Source organism: Oryzias latipes, chromosome 16 (genome assembly GCF_053564925.1).
Source record: "Oryzias latipes strain Hd-rR chromosome 16, Olatipes_Hd-rR_3.1".
Lineage (NCBI taxonomy): Eukaryota > Metazoa > Chordata > Actinopteri > Beloniformes > Adrianichthyidae > Oryzias > Oryzias latipes.
In genome coordinates this window covers 8,634,042-8,658,656 of record NC_136252.1, presented here as the reverse complement: position 1 = coordinate 8,658,656, position 24,615 = coordinate 8,634,042, and the positions used below count along the sequence as shown (strand labels likewise).

General features: G+C 42.0%; 3 protein-coding genes across 3 annotated transcripts; all 3 read left to right on the top strand.

The window, feature by feature from the left end:
* Positions 1-825: 825 nt before the first annotated feature.
* Positions 826-5,860, top strand: LOC144984645 (uncharacterized). Its single transcript, XM_078933880.1, has one exon. It carries the CDS (start codon positions 2,508-2,510, stop codon positions 3,714-3,716), a length of 1,209 nt encoding a protein of 402 aa, XP_078790006.1. The 5' UTR covers positions 826-2,507; the 3' UTR covers positions 3,717-5,860.
* Positions 5,861-6,307: 447 nt separating this feature from the next.
* On the top strand, positions 6,308-15,701 carry LOC144984499 (uncharacterized). The gene is made up of 2 exons (XM_078933138.1): positions 6,308-9,479; positions 14,013-15,701. The coding sequence occupies exons 1-2, from the start codon at positions 8,274-8,276 to the stop codon at positions 15,243-15,245; spliced, it is 2,439 nt and encodes an 812-aa protein (XP_078789264.1). The 5' UTR covers positions 6,308-8,273; the 3' UTR covers positions 15,246-15,701.
* A 2,331-nt stretch (positions 15,702-18,032) lies between these two features.
* Positions 18,033-23,154, top strand: LOC111949003 (uncharacterized). The gene has a single exon (XM_023964654.2). It carries the CDS (start codon positions 19,802-19,804, stop codon positions 21,008-21,010), a length of 1,209 nt encoding a protein of 402 aa, XP_023820422.1. The 5' UTR covers positions 18,033-19,801; the 3' UTR covers positions 21,011-23,154.
* Positions 23,155-24,615: the final 1,461 nt, after the last annotated feature.

Sequence of the window (24,615 nt, the reverse complement as noted above, 5' to 3'; positions counted from 1 at the left end):
TCACTGTTTTTACTCCAAACTTTTAAAGTAATGCATTGTAGAAAAGGTAAGAGATTAAAACAGGTTAAACAGAATATTTGGACTTGAGCACAACTGCCCCCTCCTTGTGAAATCACAATGGATTTCCATCAGATATAAATACGTGCCAATAACATCACCTTACTTTTGATTTTTGACAAGTAAATATTTGTTTCGTTATTCAATAAAAAAAAAAAACTGCGTTTTTTCGCTTCACAGAGTCAGCACAGTGTTTTGCGACAGTTTTTGCTTACCACACCCACATTCATATGTAGATACACAAATATACACTCAAACACAGACATATACACACACACACGCTTACAAACACACATACATTACCGGCAGCCCACACCACAATACACAGGTGGGATTGGGGAGGGGCGGCCGGTCTTCACTCGCCTGGCCTGGTGTGTTGGGACCCTGTTATACCAGGTGGTGGCCAGGCATGCGGTGCTGGGGGGGTCGGTGGCCTGGAGGGGGTTACTGTGTAGCGACAAGGGACGGGGGACGGGGGGGGGGGGGGGGGGGGGGACTAGAAGAATACCTGTGTCTGAAGGTGCATGGGTGGGGACAAGCCTGGGGGCTACTTCCCCAGCACCCTCTGGGGCTCACCCTCCCTTTTGCAGAGTGGGAAGGGCACCGGGTGTGTAAGGGAGGAGGGGTTGAGGAACGTGTTGGGTGATGGGGGGCTGCAGAGGGTAGTGCAATGTGGGGGGAGGTAGGGGTGGAGCTGTAATTGTGTCGTGATCTTTGGGCTGCTTGGGTCGGGCGCCGGGGCTGGGCTGCGTTGACGAGTGGTGGGCTGCTCCTTGGCCCTCTGGGCCCTGCATGGCCTTACCCTTGGCCTGGGTCTCTGTGTCCGCCAGAGACGTACAGTAGAGTGCGCCTGTCCTGTGGCCTGGGGGTCCTGACGCTGGGCTAGCCAAAAAGGGGTTTATATAAATTTACATCCTGGCTATCCGAAGATTCATAACTCCTTTTTGTAATAGCAAAACCTGTCCAACACAAAAGGCCTTCAGTGCTCATCTGTTTGCTCAGTTGCTGGACGGAAGGGGGGTCTAAGGGCAGGGATGCCAGTATAGCTTAGTCAGTTTGTTAGTTCATTTTAGTATTTTTCTATTGAACTCTTTGTATTCGTGATCCTTTTGATTTCATGTTTTACTTTGAAGCCCATCGAGACGACTGTTGTTGTGATTTTGGGCTATACAAATAAAATTGAATTGAATTGAATTGAATTGAATTGGACAGAACAAGTTTAAGACAAAAAAAGAATATATGCTAGGAAACCGCTGCTAAAGAAAGGCAACAGGCAGAAGAGACTTGTTTGGGCTAAAGAACACAAGGAATGGAGATGAGACAGGTGGAAATCTGTGCTTTGGTCTAATGAGTCCAAATTGGAGATTTCAGGTGACTACCTCTTGATGTTCATTAAGAGAATGCCAAGAGTGTGCAAAGCAGTAATCAAAGCGAAAGGTGGCTACTTTGAAGAAACTACAATATGACATATTTTCAGTTGTTTCACACTTTTTTGTTATGCATACAATTCCACATGTGTTAATTCATAGTTTTAATGCTTTCAGTTGGACTCTACAATTTTCATGGTCATGGAAATAAAGGAAACATTTTGAATGAGATGTTGTGTCCAAACTTTTGGTCTGTACTGCATAGAAAAAAAAATCCATTTAAAAGTGTGTTCCTATGTTGAGACAGAAAAAGTAGGTTAAATCTTTTGGATCATTTGTGAGGTCTAAATTGTTTTGACAGGTCTTCAAGATTTCTCAATGCTGCATATTGCTTTACCCTCAGGAACCTGAATGTTGTTGAAGAACACTGATAATTTGTCACCCACTCCACTCAAATCAAAATGTCTGATCCAACTGAGCCCGTTGTGGGAAGAATCGGCTTGTCTACTTTGTCTGTTTGTCCACACAGAAATTTGGAAGGATTCAGTAGTTTTTACATAATTCCTATCCTCAGAGATCTCTCCCTGAGATGAAAAATGTGTTGCTTTGTTTTTTCAGAATCTCAAAAAAAAAATGATTTTAAGTAATGTATTAATTCTTCTGGCAACATTTTACAAACATAAATTTAAATGTAAAAATAAAACATCATATTTTCCACAATCCATTAAAGATTTTTTTTTTTTTTACATAAATCTAATGTAATATTCCACCAACATAAATGCTCTCAAAACTATTAAAATCTGTAATTCATGGCATATTTTTATGTAATTAACCCCCCTGTTTTTTTTAAGCAGAAAATGCGTCAAACTCTGATGACATCGCGTCATGTGATGACATGTGATGACATGTGACATCATCTGATGACATCACATGTCATCAGATGATGTCACGTCTCATCATATGAAGTCACATTGTCGTATCTGAAAAACTAATAAATACACCTGCCTTCTTCTCCATCTGCCATTTCAAGATTTCCAAGTTTGCTTCCTTAAAGATTAGATAAGAAAAAAAATCTCATCAAAAATGACCAACAAAGTGTGCAAGCTTTTCATCGGTGGACTCTGTGTGAACACGAACGACGATGGGCTGCGCAAGCATTTTGAGCAGTTCGGCACCCTCACTGACTTCGTTGTCCTTCAAAACAAGAATGCACAACGATCTCGCTGTTTTGGCTTTGTGACCTACTCTACACCAGAGGAGGCCAACGCAGCCATGGCAGCAGCCCCGCACACAGTGGAAGGGAACAGTGTTGAAGTTAAACGAGCTATTCCAAAAGCAAAGGACAATAAGTCTGAAGCTTTTGCCAAGGGGGAGAAAATCTTTGTTGGTGGCTTAAGAAATGACATTAAAGAGTCTCACCTCACCGACTACTTCTCTTGGTATGGTCAAGTCGAAAAGTCTGAAATCCTCTTAGAGAAGGAGACAGGGAAAAAAAGAGGATTCGGCTTTGTGCACTTCACGCATCACAATTCGGCAGACTTGGCCTTGGTTGTAAAGTACCACACAGTGAATGGACACTTAGTTGAAGTGAAGAAAGCTGTTGCCAAGCAAGAGATGCAGGCAGGTAACCGAACGGAAACAACAACAAGACACAGGCCAGGCCCGGGAATGATGGAAAACCAAACTGGATACGGCGGCTTCGGCTTTGGGACCTACTATACACCGGAGGAGACCAACACAGCCATGGCAGCAGCGCCGCACACAGTCCAAAGGAACAGTGTCAAAGTTAAAGTAGCTGTTCCTAAAAGAAAGGCCAATGGGTCTGCAGCTCCTGCCAAGGGAGAGAAAATCTTTGTTGGTGGCTTGAAAAACAACATTGAAGAGTATCACCTCACCGACTACTTTTCTCGGTACGGTCAAGTCGAAAAGTCTGAAATCCTCTTAGAGAAGGAGACTGGAAAAAAAAGAGGATTCGGCTTTGTGCACTTCACGCATCACAAAACGGCAGACTTGGCCTTGGTTGAAAAGTACCACACAGTGAATGGACACTTAGTTGAAGTGAAGAAAGCTGTTGCCAGGCAAGAGATGCAGGCAGGTAACAGAACTGAAACAACGCCAAGACACAGGCCAGGCCAATGCATGATGGAAAGCCAAAATGGCTACTGCGGCTTGGCTTATGGGGAGTGTTGCTGCCCTTGCCACCTCTCCTACTCGAAAAATGGCAACAGAGGCTATTCCTACCCACAAAATCGTTACAGAGGCAGTGGCTATTCCTACCAGGAAAATGAGTAAAAGAAGATTTAGGCATAGAGGAACCCCCCTTTTAGGAATCCACACTTGTAGTGTGTGGATATAGTGTAGAGTTGGGATTTATATTGTCTCTGCATTTTATTTAGTTTTTAGTTTTTATTTATGTTAGAAAATGTAATGCATTATATTGTGAGTAGGACATGCAAAAAGAAGATTTAAACATACAGGAACCCCCTTTAGGAATCCACACTAGTAGTGTGTGGATATAGTGTGGGGATGGGATTTAGATTTAATCTTTTTTTCTTATTATTATTTTATATTTTTTTATGTCTGAAACTTTATGCCTCATATCGTGAGTGAAGATTATCAAAAAATGAATCTAAGAGATTAAACAACTCTATCAAAATTGGACTTTTTTTTGCATTTTTATTTTTAATTTGTTGTTGAATTTTTAAAAGTAATTTAGAGTAATGTAAAAAGCTAATTATGTGAGGCTTCACAGTCATGAATTTGTATTTGTGAACAAAATGTTTTTGAAATGCAAATCAATGTATTTATTATATAAAATAAATTGTTTAATGTTGTATTTTTACCTGTCAACCACTTAAGAAAAGAGGACAAGAACAGTTAACCATGTATACAATCAAAAAACAAATGTTCTAGAGTTTCAACCTCATTTTCACAGAAAACATAAACAAACAAAATATGTTTATCACAAGAGGCACTCAGCCAGAGGAATTTTTGGATTAGAATAAAGGAGTTATTCTCAATTTGGGAACCACATTTATGACTGAAAACGATCAGGGGAGATTGTGACCAGGGAAGTAATACTTAAAACCACGACAAACAGGAAACCTTCCAAATAAAACAGGAAGCAGAACTTAAATCGTGACAGAAACCAAATGGAAGCAAAAACCAAGGCAAAAAACCCAAACCAAGACACAGAAATTGTTCTTGTGTTCCTTTGTGCATTAGTGGGTTCTCTCCGGGTGCTCCGGCTTTCCCTAGATTCTAAAAAAGACTTTTTTCAAAGTAAATTAGAGGCTAAGAGCACTACTTTCCCTCGTCCTCACCTCTACGCACCACCCACCCTCACTGTTCGCATCTACGCCCTTCTCTTTATGTAAGGCTGTCTGACCTGTATGTGACTGCATGTGGCTAAAAGTGTTAGCATTTCAATCAGCATCATTAACTGTCTGAAAAAAAGGTTTGCTAAAGGTGCAGACATTTTTCCAACTGTGAAAACAATACGGTCCTTGCAGTCAGTGACTACTACTGCTAATAATAATATTAATAATTAAAGATTTAAAATATATTAAATTGAGTTTATAATAAAGTATTAATAATAATACATTATGATAAAAATGAAAAAAACAAAAACATCAGTCACCAAAATGTATAGAAAATTAACCAAATCAAAAACAGTTTCCCCACAGTAATTGTTAGCAATTGGCTAGTGACTGATAAATATCCCCTCCCTGAATCGCCACCTTATCGTGGTGGAGGGGTTTGCGTGCCCGAATGATCCCAGGAGCCGCTAGCTGGTTGGTGTACCACCTCAAACTGGTCCTGGGAGACGGGCCAGACTAAGAGCGATTCAGACAAAATCCTTTTCCTTTCTAGATTTATTTACTCCCCCCAATGAGAGTTGCCAGTGCCCCATCCTGGAGCCAGACTTGTTAGTTTATGTCTGGTGGCTTTGAATTGCTCTGGGTCAGTGGACAGCAAGCATGTTGTCCCAAAGGCCCCCCAACGCAAAGGAACGTCTTCTGTAGTTCCTCTTGTGGCTTTGGTTTGTTGTTGGTGATAGATGTTGGGCCAGGCTTCATCAGGTCCTCAGCACCACAGGAACCTGCAGTGATCCGGCTGTGGTAACTGTAGACGAACCGCTGCACAGGATAAAACAGGTAAATGTCAACAGAGAGGCCTTCCAGCTGAGAGACTCCTTCATGATCCACTTTCTTGCAGAGGGAGCAGACCCATGACACCTCCAGAATCGTGTTTTCTGTCCTCCAAGGACTGACCCAAAACGGCTCTTTTTAGAGCCACCCACAAAACCTTTAAGAGCTTGATTCTCTCTTTTTCACTGTTTTTACTCCAAACTTTTAAAGTAATGCATTGTAGAAAAGGTAAGAGATTAAAACAGGTTAAACAGAATATTTGGACTTGAGCACAACTGCCCCCTCCTTGTGAAATCACAATGGATTTCCATCAGATATAAATACGTGCCAATAACATCACCTTACTTTTGATTTTTGACAAGTAAATATTTGTTTCGTTATTCAATAAAAAAAAAACTGCGTTTTTTCGTTTCACAGAGTCAGCACAGTGTTTTGCGACAGTTTTTGCTTACCACACCCACATTCATATGTAGATACACAAATATACACTCAAACACAGACATATACACACACACACGCTTACAAACACACATACATTACCGGCAGCCCACACCACAATACACAGGTGGGATTGGGGAGGGGCGGCCGGTCTTCACTCGCCTGGCCTGGTGTGTTGGGACCCTGTTATACCAGGTGGTGGCCAGGCATGCGGTGCTGGGGGGGTCGGTGGCCTGGAGGGGGTTACTGTGTAGCGACAAGGGACGGGGGACGGGGGGGGGGGGGGGGGGGGGACTAGAAGAATACCTGTGTCTGAAGGTGCATGGGTGGGGACAAGCCTGGGGGCTACTTCCCCAGCACCCTCTGGGGCTCACCCTCCCTTTTGCAGAGTGGGAAGGGCACCGGGTGTGTAAGGGAGGAGGGGTTGAGGAACGTGTTGGGTGATGGGGGGCTGCAGAGGGTAGTGCAATGTGGGGGGAGGTAGGGGTGGAGCTGTAATTGTGTCGTGATCTTTGGGCTGCTTGGGTCGGGCGCCGGGGCTGGGCTGCGTTGACGAGGCACCGGCTGGGTGGTGGGCTGCTCCTTGGCCCTCTGGGCCCTGCATGGCCTTACCCTTGGCCTGGGTCTCTGTGTCCGCCAGAGACGTACAGTAGAGTGCGCCTGTCCTGTGGCCTGGGGGTCCTGACGCTGGGCTAGCCAAAAAGGGGTTTATATAAATTTACATCCTGGCTATCCGAAGATTCATAACTCCTTTTTGTAATAGCAAAACCTGTCCAACACAAAAGGCCTTCAGTGCTCATCTGTTTGCTCAGTTGCTGGACGGAAGGGGGGTCTAAGGGCAGGGATGCCAGTATAGCTTAGTCAGTTTGTTAGTTCATTTTAGTATTTTTCTATTGAACTCTTTGTATTCGTGATCCTTTTGATTTCATGTTTTACTTTGAAGCCCATCGAGACGACTGTTGTTGTGATTTTGGGCTATACAAATAAAATTGAATTGAATTGAATTGAATTGAATTGGACAGAACAAGTTTAAGACAAAAAAAGAATATATGCTAGGAAACCGCTGCTAAAGAAAGGCAACAGGCAGAAGAGACTTGTTTGGGCTAAAGAACACAAGGAATGGAGATGAGACTGGTGGAAATCTGTGCTTTGGTCTAATGAGTCCAAATTGGAGATTTCAGGTGACTACCTCTTGATGTTCATTAAGAGAATGCCAAGAGTGTGCAAAGCAGTAATCAAAGCGAAAGGTGGCTACTTTGAAGAAACTACAATATGACATATTTTCAGTTGTTTCACACTTTTTTGTTATGCATACAATTCCACATGTGTTAATTCATAGTTTTAATGCTTTCAGTTGGACTCTACAATTTTCATGGTCATGGAAATAAAGGAAACATTTTGAATGAGATGTTGTGTCCAAACTTTTGGTCTGTACTGCATAGAAAAAAAAATCCATTTAAAAGTGTGTTCCTATGTTGAGACAGAAAAAGTAGGTTAAATCTTTTGGATCATTTGTGAGGTCTAAATTGTTTTGACAGGTCTTCAAGATTTCTCAATGCTGCATATTGCTTTACCCTCAGGAACCTGAATGTTGTTGAAGAACACTGATAATTTGTCACCCACTCCACTCAAATCAAAATGTCTGATCCAACTGAGCCCGTTGTGGGAAGAATCGGCTTGTCTACTTTGTCTGTTTGTCCACACAGAAATTTGGAAGGATTCAGTAGTTTTTACATAATTCCTATCCTCAGAGATCTCTCCCTGAGATGAAAAATGTGTTGCTTTGTTTTTTCAGAATCTCAAAAAAAAAATGATTTTAAGTAATGTATTAATTCTTCTGGCAACATTTTACAAACATAAATTTAAATGTAAAAATAAAACATCATATTTTCCACAATCCATTAAAGATTTTTTTTTTTTTTACATAAATCTAATGTAATATTCCACCAACATAAATGCTCTCAAAACTATTAAAATCTGTAATTCATGGCATATTTTTATGTAATTAACCCCCCTGTTTTTTTTAAGCAGAAAATGCGTCAAACTCTGATGACATCGCGTCATGTGATGACATGTGATGACATGTGACATCATCTGATGACATCACATGTCATCAGATGATGTCACGTCTCATCATATGAAGTCACATTGTCGTATCTGAAAAACTAATAAATACACCTGCCTTCTTCTCCATCTGCCATTTCAAGATTTCCAAGTTTGCTTCCTTAAAGATTAGATAAGAAAAAAAATCTCATCAAAAATGACCAACAAAGTGTGCAAGCTTTTCATCGGTGGACTCTGTGTGAACACGAACGACGATGGGCTGCGCAAGCATTTTGAGCAGTTCGGCACCCTCACTGACTTCGTTGTCCTTCAAAACAAGAATGCACAACGATCTCGCTGTTTTGGCTTTGTGACCTACTCTACACCAGAGGAGGCCAACGCAGCCATGGCAGCAGCCCCGCACACAGTGGAAGGGAACAGTGTTGAAGTTAAACGAGCTATTCCAAAAGCAAAGGACAATAAGTCTGAAGCTTTTGCCAAGGGGGAGAAAATCTTTGTTGGTGGCTTAAGAAATGACATTAAAGAGTCTCACCTCACCGACTACTTCTCTTGGTATGGTCAAGTCGAAAAGTCTGAAATCCTCTTAGAGAAGGAGACAGGGAAAAAAAGAGGATTCGGCTTTGTGCACTTCACGCATCACAATTCGGCAGACTTGGCCTTGGTTGTAAAGTACCACACAGTGAATGGACACTTAGTTGAAGTGAAGAAAGCTGTTGCCAAGCAAGAGATGCAGGCAGGTAACCGAACGGAAACAACAACAAGACACAGGCCAGGCCCGGGAATGATGGAAAACCAAACTGGATACGGCGGCTTCGGCTTTGGGACCTACTATACACCGGAGGAGACCAACACAGCCATGGCAGCAGCGCCGCACACAGTCCAAAGGAACAGTGTCAAAGTTAAAGTAGCTGTTCCTAAAAGAAAGGCCAATGGGTCTGCAGCTCCTGCCAAGGGAGAGAAAATCTTTGTTGGTGGCTTGAAAAACAACATTGAAGAGTATCACCTCACCGACTACTTTTCTCGGTACGGTCAAGTCGAAAAGTCTGAAATCCTCTTAGAGAAGGAGACTGGAAAAAAAAGAGGATTCGGCTTTGTGCACTTCACGCATCACAAAACGGCAGACTTGGCCTTGGTTGAAAAGTACCACACAGTGAATGGACACTTAGTTGAAGTGAAGAAAGCTGTTGCCAGGCAAGAGATGCAGGCAGGTAACAGAACTGAAACAACGCCAAGACACAGGCCAGGCCAATGCATGATGGAAAGCCAAAATGGCTACTGCGGCTTGGCTTATGGGGAGTGTTGCTGCCCTTGCCACCTCTCCTACTCGAAAAATGGCAACAGAGGCTATTCCTACCCACAAAATCGTTACAGAGGCAGTGGCTATTCCTACCAGGAAAATGAGTAAAAGAAGATTTAGGCATAGAGGAACCCCCCTTTTAGGAATCCACACTTGTAGTGTGTGGATATAGTGTAGAGTTGGGATTTATATTGTCTCTGCATTTTATTTAGTTTTTAGTTTTTATTTATGTTAGAAAATGTAATGCATTATATTGTGAGTAGGACATGCAAAAAGAAGATTTAAACATACAGGAACCCCCTTTAGGAATCCACACTAGTAGTGTGTGGATATAGTGTGGGGATGGGATTTAGATTTAATCTTTTTTTCTTATTATTATTTTATATTTTTTTATGTCTGAAACTTTATGCCTCATATCGTGAGTGAAGATTATCAAAAAATGAATCTAAGAGATTAAACAACTCTATCAAAATTGGACTTTTTTTTGCATTTTTATTTTTAATTTGTTGTTGAATTTTTAAAAGTAATTTAGAGTAATGTAAAAAGCTAATTATGTGAGGCTTCACAGTCATGAATTTGTATTTGTGAACAAAATGTTTTTGAAATGCAAATCAATGTATTTATTATATAAAATAAATTGTTTAATGTTGTATTTTTACCTGTCAACCACTTAAGAAAAGAGGACAAGAACAGTTAACCATGTATACAATCAAAAAACAAATGTTCTAGAGTTTCAACCTCATTTTCACAGAAAACATAAACAAACAAAATATGTTTATCACAAGAGGCACTCAGCCAGAGGAATTTTTGGATTAGAATAAAGGAGTTATTCTCAATTTGGGAACCACATTTATGACTGAAAACGATCAGGGGAGATTGTGACCAGGGAAGTAATACTTAAAACCACGACAAACAGGAAACCTTCCAAATAAAACAGGAAGCAGAACTTAAATCGTGACAGAAACCAAATGGAAGCAAAAACCAAGGCAAAAAACCCAAACCAAGACACAGAAATTGTTCTTGTGTTCCTTTGTGCATTAGTGGGTTCTCTCCGGGTGCTCCGGCTTTCCCTAGATTCTAAAAAAGACTTTTTTCAAAGTAAATTAGAGGCTAAGAGCACTACTTTCCCTCGTCCTCACCTCTACGCACCACCCACCCTCACTGTTCGCATCTACGCCCTTCTCTTTATGTAAGGCTGTCTGACCTGTATGTGACTGCATGTGGCTAAAAGTGTTAGCATTTCAATCAGCATCATTAACTGTCTGAAAAAAAGGTTTGCTAAAGGTGCAGACATTTTTCCAACTGTGAAAACAATACGGTCCTTGCAGTCAGTGACTACTACTGCTAATAATAATATTAATAATTAAAGATTTAAAATATATTAAATTGAGTTTATAATAAAGTATTAATAATAATACATTATGATAAAAATGAAAAAAACAAAAACATCAGTCACCAAAATGTATAGAAAATTAACCAAATCAAAAACAGTTTCCCCACAGTAATTGTTAGCAATTGGCTAGTGACTGATAAATATCCCCTCCCTGAATCGCCACCTTATCGTGGTGGAGGGGTTTGCGTGCCCGAATGATCCCAGGAGCCGCTAGCTGGTTGGTGTACCACCTCAAACTGGTCCTGGGAGACGGGCCAGACTAAGAGCGATTCAGACAAAATCCTTTTCCTTTCTAGATTTATTTACTCCCCCCAATGAGAGTTGCCAGTGCCCCATCCTGGAGCCAGACTTGTTAGTTTATGTCTGGTGGCTTTGAATTGCTCTGGGTCAGTGGACAGCAAGCATGTTGTCCCAAAGGCCCCCCAACGCAAAGGAACGTCTTCTGTAGTTCCTCTTGTGGCTTTGGTTTGTTGTTGGTGATAGATGTTGGGCCAGGCTTCATCAGGTCCTCAGCACCACAGGAACCTGCAGTGATCCGGCTGTGGTAACTGTAGACGAACCGCTGCACAGGATAAAACAGGTAAATGTCAACAGAGAGGCCTTCCAGCTGAGAGACTCCTTCATGATCCACTTTCTTGCAGAGGGAGCAGACCCATGACACCTCCAGAATCGTGTTTTCTGTCCTCCAAGGACTGACCCAAAACGGCTCTTTTTAGAGCCACCCACAAAACCTTTAAGAGCTTGATTCTCTCTTTTTCACTGTTTTTACTCCAAACTTTTAAAGTAATGCATTGTAGAAAAGGTAAGAGATTAAAACAGGTTAAACAGAATATTTGGACTTGAGCACAACTGCCCCCTCCTTGTGAAATCACAATGGATTTCCATCAGATATAAATACGTGCCAATAACATCACCTTACTTTTGATTTTTGACAAGTAAATATTTGTTTCGTTATTCAATAAAAAAAAAACTGCGTTTTTTCGTTTCACAGAGTCAGCACAGTGTTTTGCGACAGTTTTTGCTTACCACACCCACATTCATATGTAGATACACAAATATACACTCAAACACAGACATATACACACACACACGCTTACAAACACACATACATTACCGGCAGCCCACACCACAATACACAGGTGGGATTGGGGAGGGGCGGCCGGTCTTCACTCGCCTGGCCTGGTGTGTTGGGACCCTGTTATACCAGGTGGTGGCCAGGCATGCGGTGCTGGGGGGGTCGGTGGCCTGGAGGGGGTTACTGTGTAGCGACAAGGGACGGGGGACGGGGGGGGGGGGGGGGGGGGACTAGAAGAATACCTGTGTCTGAAGGTGCATGGGTGGGGACAAGCCTGGGGGCTACTTCCCCAGCACCCTCTGGGGCTCACCCTCCCTTTTGCAGAGTGGGAAGGGCACCGGGTGTGTAAGGGAGGAGGGGTTGAGGAACGTGTTGGGTGATGGGGGGCTGCAGAGGGTAGTGCAATGTGGGGGGAGGTAGGGGTGGAGCTGTAATTGTGTCGTGATCTTTGGGCTGCTTGGGTCGGGCGCCGGGGCTGGGCTGCGTTGACGAGGCACCGGCTGGGTGGTGGGCTGCTCCTTGGCCCTCTGGGCCCTGCATGGCCTTACCCTTGGCCTGGGTCTCTGTGTCCGCCAGAGACGTACAGTAGAGTGCGCCTGTCCTGTGGCCTGGGGGTCCTGACGCTGGGCTAGCCAAAAAGGGGTTTATATAAATTTACATCCTGGCTATCCGAAGATTCATAACTCCTTTTTGTAATAGCAAAACCTGTCCAACACAAAAGGCCTTCAGTGCTCATCTGTTTGCTCAGTTGCTGGACGGAAGGGGGGTCTAAGGGCAGGGATGCCAGTATAGCTTAGTCAGTTTGTTAGTTCATTTTAGTATTTTTCTATTGAACTCTTTGTATTCGTGATCCTTTTGATTTCATGTTTTACTTTGAAGCCCATCGAGACGACTGTTGTTGTGATTTTGGGCTATACAAATAAAATTGAATTGAATTGAATTGAATTGAATTGGACAGAACAAGTTTAAGACAAAAAAAGAATATATGCTAGGAAACCGCTGCTAAAGAAAGGCAACAGGCAGAAGAGACTTGTTTGGGCTAAAGAACACAAGGAATGGAGATGAGACTGGTGGAAATCTGTGCTTTGGTCTAATGAGTCCAAATTGGAGATTTCAGGTGACTACCTCTTGATGTTCATTAAGAGAATGCCAAGAGTGTGCAAAGCAGTAATCAAAGCGAAAGGTGGCTACTTTGAAGAAACTACAATATGACATATTTTCAGTTGTTTCACACTTTTTTGTTATGCATACAATTCCACATGTGTTAATTCATAGTTTTAATGCTTTCAGTTGGACTCTACAATTTTCATGGTCATGGAAATAAAGGAAACATTTTGAATGAGATGTTGTGTCCAAACTTTTGGTCTGTACTGCATAGAAAAAAAAATCCATTTAAAAGTGTGTTCCTATGTTGAGACAGAAAAAGTAGGTTAAATCTTTTGGATCATTTGTGAGGTCTAAATTGTTTTGACAGGTCTTCAAGATTTCTCAATGCTGCATATTGCTTTACCCTCAGGAACGTGAATGTTGTTGAAGAACACTGATAATTTGTCACCCACTCCACTCAAATCAAAATGTCTGATCCAACTGAGCCCGTTGTGGGAAGAATCGGCTTGTCTACTTTGTCTGTTTGTCCACACAGAAATTTGGAAGGATTCAGTAGTTTTTACATAATTCCTATCCTCAGAGATCTCTCCCTGAGATGAAAAATGTGTTGCTTTGTTTTTTCAGAATCTCAAAAAAAAAAATGATTTTAAGTAATGTATTAATTCTTCTGGCAACATTTTACAAACATAAATTTAAATGTAAAAATAAAACATCATATTTTCCACAATCCATTAAAGATTTTTTTTTTTACATAAATCTAATGTAATATTCCACCAACATAAATGCTCTCAAAACTATTAAAATCTGTAATTCATGGCATATTTTTATGTAATTAACCCCCCTGTTTTTTTTAAGCAGAAAATGCGTCAAACTCTGATGACATCGCGTCATGTGATGACATGTGATGACATGTGACATCATCTGATGACATCACATGTCATCAGATGATGTCACGTCTCATCATATGAAGTCACATTGTCGTATCTAAAAAACTAATAAATACACCTGCCTTCTTCTCCATCTGCCATTTCAAGATTTCCAAGTTGGCTTCCTTAAAGATTAGATAAGAAAAAAAATCTCATCAAAAATGACCAACAAAGTGTGCAAGCTTTTCATCGGTGGACTCTGTGTGAACACGAACGACGATGGGCTGCGCAAGCATTTTGAGCAGTTCGGCACCCTCACTGACTTCGTTGTCCTTCAAAACAAGAATGCACAACGATCTCGCTGTTTTGGCTTTGTGACCTACTCTACACCAGAGGAGGCCAACGCAGCCATGGCAGCAGCCCCGCACACAGTGGAAGGGAACAGTGTTGAAGTTAAACGAGCTATTCCAAAAGCAAAGGACAATAAGTCTGAAGCTTTTGCCAAGGGGGAGAAAATCTTTGTTGGTGGCTTAAGAAATGACATTAAAGAGTCTCACCTCACCGACTACTTCTCTTGGTATGGTCAAGTCGAAAAGTCTGAAATCCTCTTAGAGAAGGAGACAGGGAAAAAAAGAGGATTCGGCTTTGTGCACTTCACGCATCACAATTCGGCAGACTTGGCCTTGGTTGTAAAGTACCACACAGTGAATGGACACTTAGTTGAAGTGAAGAAAGCTGTTGCCAAGCAAGAGATGCAGGCAGGTAACCGAACGGAAACAACAACAAGACACAGGCCAGGCCCGGGAATGATGGAAAACCAAACTGGATACGGCGGCTTCGGCTTTGGGACCTACTATACACCGGAGGAGACCAACACAGCCATGGCAGCAGCGCCGCACACAGTCCAAAGGAACAGTGTCAAAGTTAAAGTAGCTGTTCCTAAAAGAAAGGCCAATGGGTCTGCAGCTCCTGCCAAGGGAGAGAAAATCTTTGTTGGTGGCTTGAAAAACAACATTGAAGAGTATCACCTCACCGACTACTTTTCTCGGTACGGTCAAGTCGAAAAGTCTGAAATCCTCTTAAATAAGGAGACTGGAAAAAAAAGAGGATTCGGCTTTGTGCACTTCACGCATCACAAAACGGCAGACTTGGCCTTGGTTGAAAAGTACCACACAGTGAATGGACACTTAGTTGAAGTGAAGAAAGCTGTTGCCAGGCAAGAGATGCAGGCAGGTAACAGAACTGAAACAACGCCAAGACACAGGCCAGGCCAATGCATGATGGAAAGCCAAAATGGCTACTGCGGCTTGGCTTATGGGGAGTGTTGCTGCCCTTGCCACCTCTCCTACTCGAAAAATGGCAACAGAGGCTATTCCTACCCACAAAATCGTTACAGAGGCAGTGGCTATTCCTACCAGGAAAATGAGTAAAAGAAGATTTAGGCATAGAGGAACCCCCCTTTTAGGAATCCACACTTGTAGTGTGTGGATATAGTGTAGAGTTGGGATTTATATTGTCTCTGCATTTTATTTAGTTTTTAGTTTTTATTTATGTAAGAAAATGTAATGCATTATATTGTGAGTAGGACATGCAAAAAGAAGATTTAAACATACAGGAACCCCCTTTAGGAATCCACACTAGTAGTGTGTGGATATAGTGTGGGGATGGGATTTAGATTTAATCTTTTTTTCTTATTATTATTATATATTTTTTTATGTCTGAAACTTTATGCCTCATATCGTGAGTGAAGATTATCAAAAAATGAATCTAAGAGATTAAACAACTCTATCAAAATTGGACTTTTTTTTGCATTTTTATTTTTAATTTGTTGTTGAATTTTTAAAAGTAATTTAGAGTAATGTAAAAAGCTAATTATGTGAGGCTTCACAGTCATAAATTTGTATTTGTGAACAAAATGTTTTTGAAATGCAAATCAATGTATTTATTATATAAAATAAATTGTTTAATGTTGTATTTTTACCTGTCAACCACGTAAGAAAAGAGGACAAGAACAGTTAACCATGTATACAATCAAAAAACAAATGTTCTAGAGTTTCAACCTCATTTTCACAGAAAACATAAACAAACAAAATATGTTTATCACAAGAGGCACTCAGCCAGAGGAATTTTTGGATTAGAATAAAGGAGTTATTCTCAATTTGGGAACCACATTTATGACTGAAAACGATCAGGGGAGATTGTGACCAGGGAAGTAATACTTAAAACCACGACAAACAGGAAACCTTCCAAATAAAACAGGAAGCAGAACTTAAATCATGACAGAAACCAAATGGAAGCAAAAACCAAGGCAAAAAACCCAAACCAAGACACAGAAATTGTTCTTGTGTTCCTTTGTGCATTAGTGGGTTCTCTCCGGGTGCTCCGGCTTTCCCTAGATTCTAAAAAAGACTTTTTTCAAAGTAAATTAGAGGCTAAGAGCACTACCTTCCCTCGTCCTCACCTCTACGCACCACCCACCCTCACTGTTCGCATCTACGCCCTTCTCTTTATGTAAGGCTGTCTGACCTGTATGTGACTGCATGTGGCTAAAAGTGTTAGCATTTCTATCAGCATCATTAACTGTCTGAAAAAAAGGTTTGCTAAAGGTGCAGACATTTTTCCAACTGTGAAAACAATACGGTCCTTGCAGTCAGTGACTACTACTGCTAATAATAATATTAATAATTAAAGATTTAAAATATATTAAATTGAGTTTATAATAAAGTATTAATAATAATACATTATGATAAAAATGAAAAAAACAAAAACATCAGTCACCAAAATGTATAGAAAATTAACCAAATCAAAAACAGTTTCCCCACAGTAATTGTTAGCAATTGGCTAGTGACTGATAAATATCCCCTCCCTGAATCGCCACCTTATCGTGGTGGAGGGGTTTGCGTGCCCGAATGATCCCAGGAGCCGCTAGCTGGTTGGTGTACCACCTCAAACTGGTCCTGGGAGACGGGCCAGACTAAGAGCGATTCAGACAAAATCCTTTTACTTTCTAGATTTATTTACTCCCCCCAATGAGAGTTGCCAGTGCCCCATCCTGGAGCCAGACTTGTTAGTTTATGTCTGGTGGCTTTGAATTGCTCTGGGTCAGTGGACAGCAAGCATGTTGTCCCAAAGGCCCCCCAACGCAAAGGAACGTCTTCTGTAGTTCCTCTTGTGGCTTTGGTTTGTTGTTGGTGATAGATGTTGGGCCAGGCTTCATCAGGTCCTCAGCACCACAGGAACCTGCAGTGATCCGGCTGTGGTAACTGTAGACGAACCGCTGCACAGGATAAAACAGGTAAATGTCAACAGAGAGGCCTTCCAGCTGAGAGACTCCTTCATGATCCACTTTCTTGCAGAGGGAGCAGACCCATGACACCTCCAGAATCGTGTTTTCTGTCCTCCAAGGACTGACCCAAAACGGCTCTTTTTAGAGCCACCCACAAAACCTTTAAGAGCTTGATTCTCTCTTTTTCACTGTTTTTACTCCAAACTTTTAAAGTAATGCATTGTAGAAAAGGTAAGAGATTAAAACAGGTTAAACAGAATATTTGGACTTGAGCACAACTGCCCCCTCCTTGTGAAATCACAATGGATTTCCATCAGATATAAATACGTGCCAATAACATCACCTTACTTTTGATTTTTGACAAGTAAATATTTGTTTCGTTATTCAATAAAAAAAAAAAACTGCGTTTTTTCGCTTCACAGAGTCAGCACAGTGTTTTGCGACAGTTTTTGCTTACCACACCCACATTCATATGTAGATACACAAATATACACTCAAACACAGACATATACACACACACACGCTTACAAACACACATACATTACCGGCAGCCCACACCACAATACACAGGTGGGATTGGGGAGGGGCGGCCGGTCTTCACTCGCCTGGCCTGGTGTGTTGGGACCCTGTTATACCAGGTGGTGGCCAGGCATGCGGTGCTGGGGGGGTCGGTGGCCTGGAGGGGGTTACTGTGTAGCGACAAGGGACGGGGGACGGGGGGGGGGGGGGGGGACTAGAAGAATACCTGTGTCTGAAGGTGCATGGGTGGGGACAAGCCTGGGGGCTACTTCCCCAGCACCCTCTGGGGCTCACCCTCCCTTTTGCAGAGTGGGAAGGGCACCGGGTGTGTAAGGGAGGAGGGGTTGAGGAACGTGTTGGGTGATGGGGGGCTGCAGAGGGTAGTGCAATGTGGGGGGAGGTAGGGGTGGAGCTGTAATTGTGTCGTGATCTTTGGGCTGCTTGGGTCGGGCGCCGGGGCTGGGCTGCGTTGACGAGGCACCGGCTGGGTGGTGGGCTGCTCCTTGGCCCTCTGGGCCCTGCATGGCCTTACCCTTGGCCTGGGTCTCTGTGTCCGCCAGAGACGTACAGTAGAGTGCGCCTGTCCTGTGGCCTGGGGGTCCTGACGCTGGGCTAGCCAAAAAGGGGTTTATATAAATTTACATCCTGGCTATCCGAAGATTCATAACTCCTTTTTGTAATAGCAAAACCTGTCCAACACAAAAGGCCTTCAGTGCTCATCTGTTTGCTCAGTTGCTGGACGGAAGGGGGGTCTAAGGGCAGGGATGCCAGTATAGCTTAGTCAGTTTGTTAGTTCATTTTAGTATTTTTCTATTGAACTCTTTGTATTCGTGATCCTTTTGATTTCATGTTTTACTTCGAAGCCCATCGAGACGACTGTTGTTGTGATTTTGGGCTATACAAATAAAATTGAATTGAATTGAATTGAATTGAATTGGACAGAACAAGTTTAAGACAAAAAAAGAATATATGCTAGGAAACCGCTGCTAAAGAAAGGCAACAGGCAGAAGAGACTTGTTTGGGCTAAAGAACACAAGGAATGGAGATGAGACAGGTGGAAATCTGTGCTTTGGTCTAATGAGTCCAAATTGGAGATTTCAGGTGACTACCTCTTGATGTTCATTAAGAGAATGCCAAGAGTGTGCAAAGCTGTAATCAAAGCGAAAGGTGGCTACTTTGAAGAAACTACAATATGACATATTTTCAGTTGTTTCACACTTTTTTGTTATGCATACAATTCCACATGTGTTAATTCATAGTTTTAATGCTTTCAGTTGGACTCTACAATTTTCATGGTCATGGAAATAAAGGAAACATTTTGAATGAGATGTTGTGTCCAAACTTTTGGTCTGTACTGCATAGAAAAAAAAATCCATTTAAAAGTGTGTTCCTATGTTGAGACAGAAAAAGTAGGTTAAATCTTTTGGATCATTTGTGAGGTCTAAATTGTTTTGACAGGTCTTCAAGATTTCTCAATGCTGCATATTGCTTTACCCTCAGGAACCTGAATGTTGTTGAAGAACACTGATAATTTGTCACCCACTCCACTCAAATCAAAATGTCTGATCCAACTGAGCCCGTTGTGGGAAGAATCGGCTTGTCTACTTTGTCTGTTTGTCCACACAGAAATTTGGAAGGATTCAGTAGTTTTTACATAATTCCTATCCTCAGAGATCTCTCCCTGAGATGAAAAATGTGTTGCTTTGTTTTTTCAGAATCTCAAAAAAAAAAATGATTTTAAGTAATGTATTAATTCTTCTGGCAACATTTTACAAACATAAATTTAAATGTAAAAATAAAACATCATATTTTCCACAATCCATTAAAGATTTTTTTTTTTTTTACATAAATCTAATGTAATATTCCACCAACATAAATGCTCTCAAAACTATTAAAATCTGTAATTCATGGCATATTTTTATGTAATTAACCCCCCTGTTTTTTTTAAGCAGAAAATGCGTCAAACTCTGATGACATCGCGTCATGTGATGACATGTGATGACATGTGACATCATCTGATGACATCACATGTCATCAGATGATGTCACGTCTCATCATATGAAGTCACATTGTCGTATCTGAAAAACTAATAAATACACCTGCCTTCTTCTCCATCTGCCATTTCAAGATTTCCAAGTTTGCTTCCTTAAAGATTAGATAAGAAAAAAAATCTCATCAAAAATGACCAACAAAGTGTGCAAGCTTTTCATCGGTGGACTCTGTGTGAACACGAACGACGATGGGCTGCGCAAGCATTTTGAGCAGTTCGGCACCCTCACTGACTTCGTTGTCCTTCAAAACAAGAATGCACAACGATCTCGCTGTTTTGGCTTTGTGACCTACTCTACACCAGAGGAGGCCAACGCAGCCATGGCAGCAGCCCCGCACACAGTGGAAGGGAACAGTGTTGAAGTTAAACGAGCTATTCCAAAAGCAAAGGACAATAAGTCTGAAGCTTTTGCCAAGGGGGAGAAAATCTTTGTTGGTGGCTTAAGAAATGACATTAAAGAGTCTCACCTCACCGACTACTTCTCTTGGTATGGTCAAGTCGAAAAGTCTGAAATCCTCTTAGAGAAGGAGACAGGGAAAAAAAGAGGATTCGGCTTTGTGCACTTCACGCATCACAATTCGGCAGACTTGGCCTTGGTTGTAAAGTACCACACAGTGAATGGACACTTAGTTGAAGTGAAGAAAGCTGTTGCCAAGCAAGAGATGCAGGCAGGTAACCGAACGGAAACAACAACAAGACACAGGCCAGGCCCGGGAATGATGGAAAACCAAACTGGATACGGCGGCTTCGGCTTTGGGACCTACTATACACCGGAGGAGACCAACACAGCCATGGCAGCAGCGCCGCACACAGTCCAAAGGAACAGTGTCAAAGTTAAAGTAGCTGTTCCTAAAAGAAAGGCCAATGGGTCTGCAGCTCCTGCCAAGGGAGAGAAAATCTTTGTTGGTGGCTTGAAAAACAACATTGAAGAGTATCACCTCACCGACTACTTTTCTCGGTACGGTCAAGTCGAAAAGTCTGAAATCCTCTTAGAGAAGGAGACTGGAAAAAAAAGAGGATTCGGCTTTGTGCACTTCACGCATCACAAAACGGCAGACTTGGCCTTGGTTGAAAAGTACCACACAGTGAATGGACACTTAGTTGAAGTGAAGAAAGCTGTTGCCAGGCAAGAGATGCAGGCAGGTAACAGAACTGAAACAACGCCAAGACACAGGCCAGGCCAATGCATGATGGAAAGCCAAAATGGCTACTGCGGCTTGGCTTATGGGGAGTGTTGCTGCCCTTGCCACCTCTCCTACTCGAAAAATGGCAACAGAGGCTATTCCTACCCACAAAATCGTTACAGAGGCAGTGGCTATTCCTACCAGGAAAATGAGTAAAAGAAGATTTAGGCATAGAGGAACCCCCCTTTTAGGAATCCACACTTGTAGTGTGTGGATATAGTGTAGAGTTGGGATTTATATTGTCTCTGCATTTTATTTAGTTTTTAGTTTTTATTTATGTTAGAAAATGTAATGCATTATATTGTGAGTAGGACATGCAAAAAGAAGATTTAAACATACAGGAACCCCCTTTAGGAATCCACACTAGTAGTGTGTGGATATAGTGTGGGGATGGGATTTAGATTTAATCTTTTTTTCTTATTATTATTTTATATTTTTTTATGTCTGAAACTTTATGCCTCATATCGTGAGTGAAGATTATCAAAAAATGAATCTAAGAGATTAAACAACTCTATCAAAATTGGACTTTTTTTTGCATTTTTATTTTTAATTTGTTGTTGAATTTTTAAAAGTAATTTAGAGTAATGTAAAAAGCTAATTATGTGAGGCTTCACAGTCATGAATTTGTATTTGTGAACAAAATGTTTTTGAAATGCAAATCAATGTATTTATTATATAAAATAAATTGTTTAATGTTGTATTTTTACCTGTCAACCACTTAAGAAAAGAGGACAAGAACAGTTAACCATGTATACAATCAAAAAACAAATGTTCTAGAGTTTCAACCTCATTTTCACAGAAAACATAAACAAACAAAATATGTTTATCACAAGAGGCACTCAGCCAGAGGAATTTTTGGATTAGAATAAAGGAGTTATTCTCAATTTGGGAACCACATTTATGACTGAAAACGATCAGGGGAGATTGTGACCAGGGAAGTAATACTTAAAACCACGACAAACAGGAAACCTTCCAAATAAAACAGGAAGCAGAACTTAAATCATGACAGAAACCAAATGGAAGCAAAAACCAAGGCAAAAAACCCAAACCAAGACACAGAAATTGTTCTTGTGTTCCTTTGTGCATTAGTGGGTTCTCTCCGGGTGCTCCGGCTTTCCCTAGATTCTAAAAAAGACTTTTTTCAAAGTAAATTAGAGGCTAAGAGCACTACCTTCCCTCGTCCTCACCTCTACGCACCACCCACCCTCACTGTTCGCATCTACGCCCTTCTCTTTATGTAAGGCTGTCTGACCTGTATGTGACTGCATGTGGCTAAAAGTGTTAGCATTTCTATCAGCATCATTAACTGTCTGAAAAAAAGGTTTGCTAAAGGTGCAGACATTTTTCCAACTGTGAAAACAATACGGTCCTTGCAGTCAGTGACTACTACTGCTAATAATAATATTAATAATTAAAGATTTAAAATATATTAAATTGAGTTTATAATAAAGTATTAATAATAATACATTATGATAAAAATGAAAAAAACAAAAACATCAGTCACCAAAATGTATAGAAAATTAACCAAATCAAAAACAGTTTCCCCACAGTAATTGTTAGCAATTGGCTAGTGACTGATAAATATCCCCTCCCTGAATCGCCACCTTATCGTGGTGGAGGGGTTTGCGTGCCCGAATGATCCCAGGAGCCGCTAGCTGGTTGGTGTACCACCTCAAACTGGTCCTGGGAGACGGGCCAGACTAAGAGCGATTCAGACAAAATCCTTTTACTTTCTAGATTTATTTACTCCCCCCAATGAGAGTTGCCAGTGCCCCATCCTGGAGCCAGACTTGTTAGTTTATGTCTGGTGGCTTTGAATTGCTCTGGGTCAGTGGACAGCAAGCATGTTGTCCCAAAGGCCCCCCAACGCAAAGGAACGTCTTCTGTAGTTCCTCTTGTGGCTTTGGTTTGTTGTTGGTGATAGATGTTGGGCCAGGCTTCATCAGGTCCTCAGCACCACAGGAACCTGCAGTGATCCGGCTGTGGTAACTGTAGACGAACCGCTGCACAGGATAAAACAGGTAAATGTCAACAGAGAGGCCTTCCAGCTGAGAGACTCCTTCATGATCCACTTTCTTGCAGAGGGAGCAGACCCATGACACCTCCAGAATCGTGTTTTCTGTCCTCCAAGGACTGACCCAAAACGGCTCTTTTTAGAGCCACCCACAAAACCTTTAAGAGCTTGATTCTCTCTTTTTCACTGTTTTTACTCCAAACTTTTAAAGTAATGCATTGTAGAAAAGGTAAGAGATTAAAACAGGTTAAACAGAATATTTGGACTTGAGCACAACTGCCCCCTCCTTGTGAAATCACAATGGATTTCCATCAGATATAAATACGTGCCAATAACATCACCTTACTTTTGATTTTTGACAAGTAAATATTTGTTTCGTTATTCAATAAAAAAAAAAAACTGCGTTTTTTCGCTTCACAGAGTCAGCACAGTGTTTTGCGACAGTTTTTGCTTACCACACCCACATTCATATGTAGATACACAAATATACACTCAAACACAGACATATACACACACACACGCTTACAAACACACATACATTACCGGCAGCCCACACCACAATACACAGGTGGGATTGGGGAGGGGCGGCCGGTCTTCACTCGCCTGGCCTGGTGTGTTGGGACCCTGTTATACCAGGTGGTGGCCAGGCATGCGGTGCTGGGGGGGTCGGTGGCCTGGAGGGGGTTACTGTGTAGCGACAAGGGACGGGGGACGGGGGGGGGGGGGGGGACTAGAAGAATACCTGTGTCTGAAGGTGCATGGGTGGGGACAAGCCTGGGGGCTACTTCCCCAGCACCCTCTGGGGCTCACCCTCCCTTTTGCAGAGTGGGAAGGGCACCGGGTGTGTAAGGGAGGAGGGGTTGAGGAACGTGTTGGGTGATGGGGGGCTGCAGAGGGTAGTGCAATGTGGGGGGAGGTAGGGGTGGAGCTGTAATTGTGTCGTGATCTTTGGGCTGCTTGGGTCGGGCGCCGGGGCTGGGCTGCGTTGACGAGGCACCGGCTGGGTGGTGGGCTGCTCCTTGGCCCTCTGGGCCCTGCATGGCCTTACCCTTGGCCTGGGTCTCTGTGTCCGCCAGAGACGTACAGTAGAGTGCGCCTGTCCTGTGGCCTGGGGGTCCTGACGCTGGGCTAGCCAAAAAGGGGTTTATATAAATTTACATCCTGGCTATCCGAAGATTCATAACTCCTTTTTGTAATAGCAAAACCTGTCCAACACAAAAGGCCTTCAGTGCTCATCTGTTTGCTCAGTTGCTGGACGGAAGGGGGGTCTAAGGGCAGGGATGCCAGTATAGCTTAGTCAGTTTGTTAGTTCATTTTAGTATTTTTCTATTGAACTCTTTGTATTCGTGATCCTTTTGATTTCATGTTTTACTTCGAAGCCCATCGAGACGACTGTTGTTGTGATTTTGGGCTATACAAATAAAATTGAATTGAATTGAATTGAATTGAATTGGACAGAACAAGTTTAAGACAAAAAAAGAATATATGCTAGGAAACCGCTGCTAAAGAAAGGCAACAGGCAGAAGAGACTTGTTTGGGCTAAAGAACACAAGGAATGGAGATGAGACAGGTGGAAATCTGTGCTTTGGTCTAATGAGTCCAAATTGGAGATTTCAGGTGACTACCTCTTGATGTTCATTAAGAGAATGCCAAGAGTGTGCAAAGCTGTAATCAAAGCGAAAGGTGGCTACTTTGAAGAAACTACAATATGACATATTTTCAGTTGTTTCACACTTTTTTGTTATGC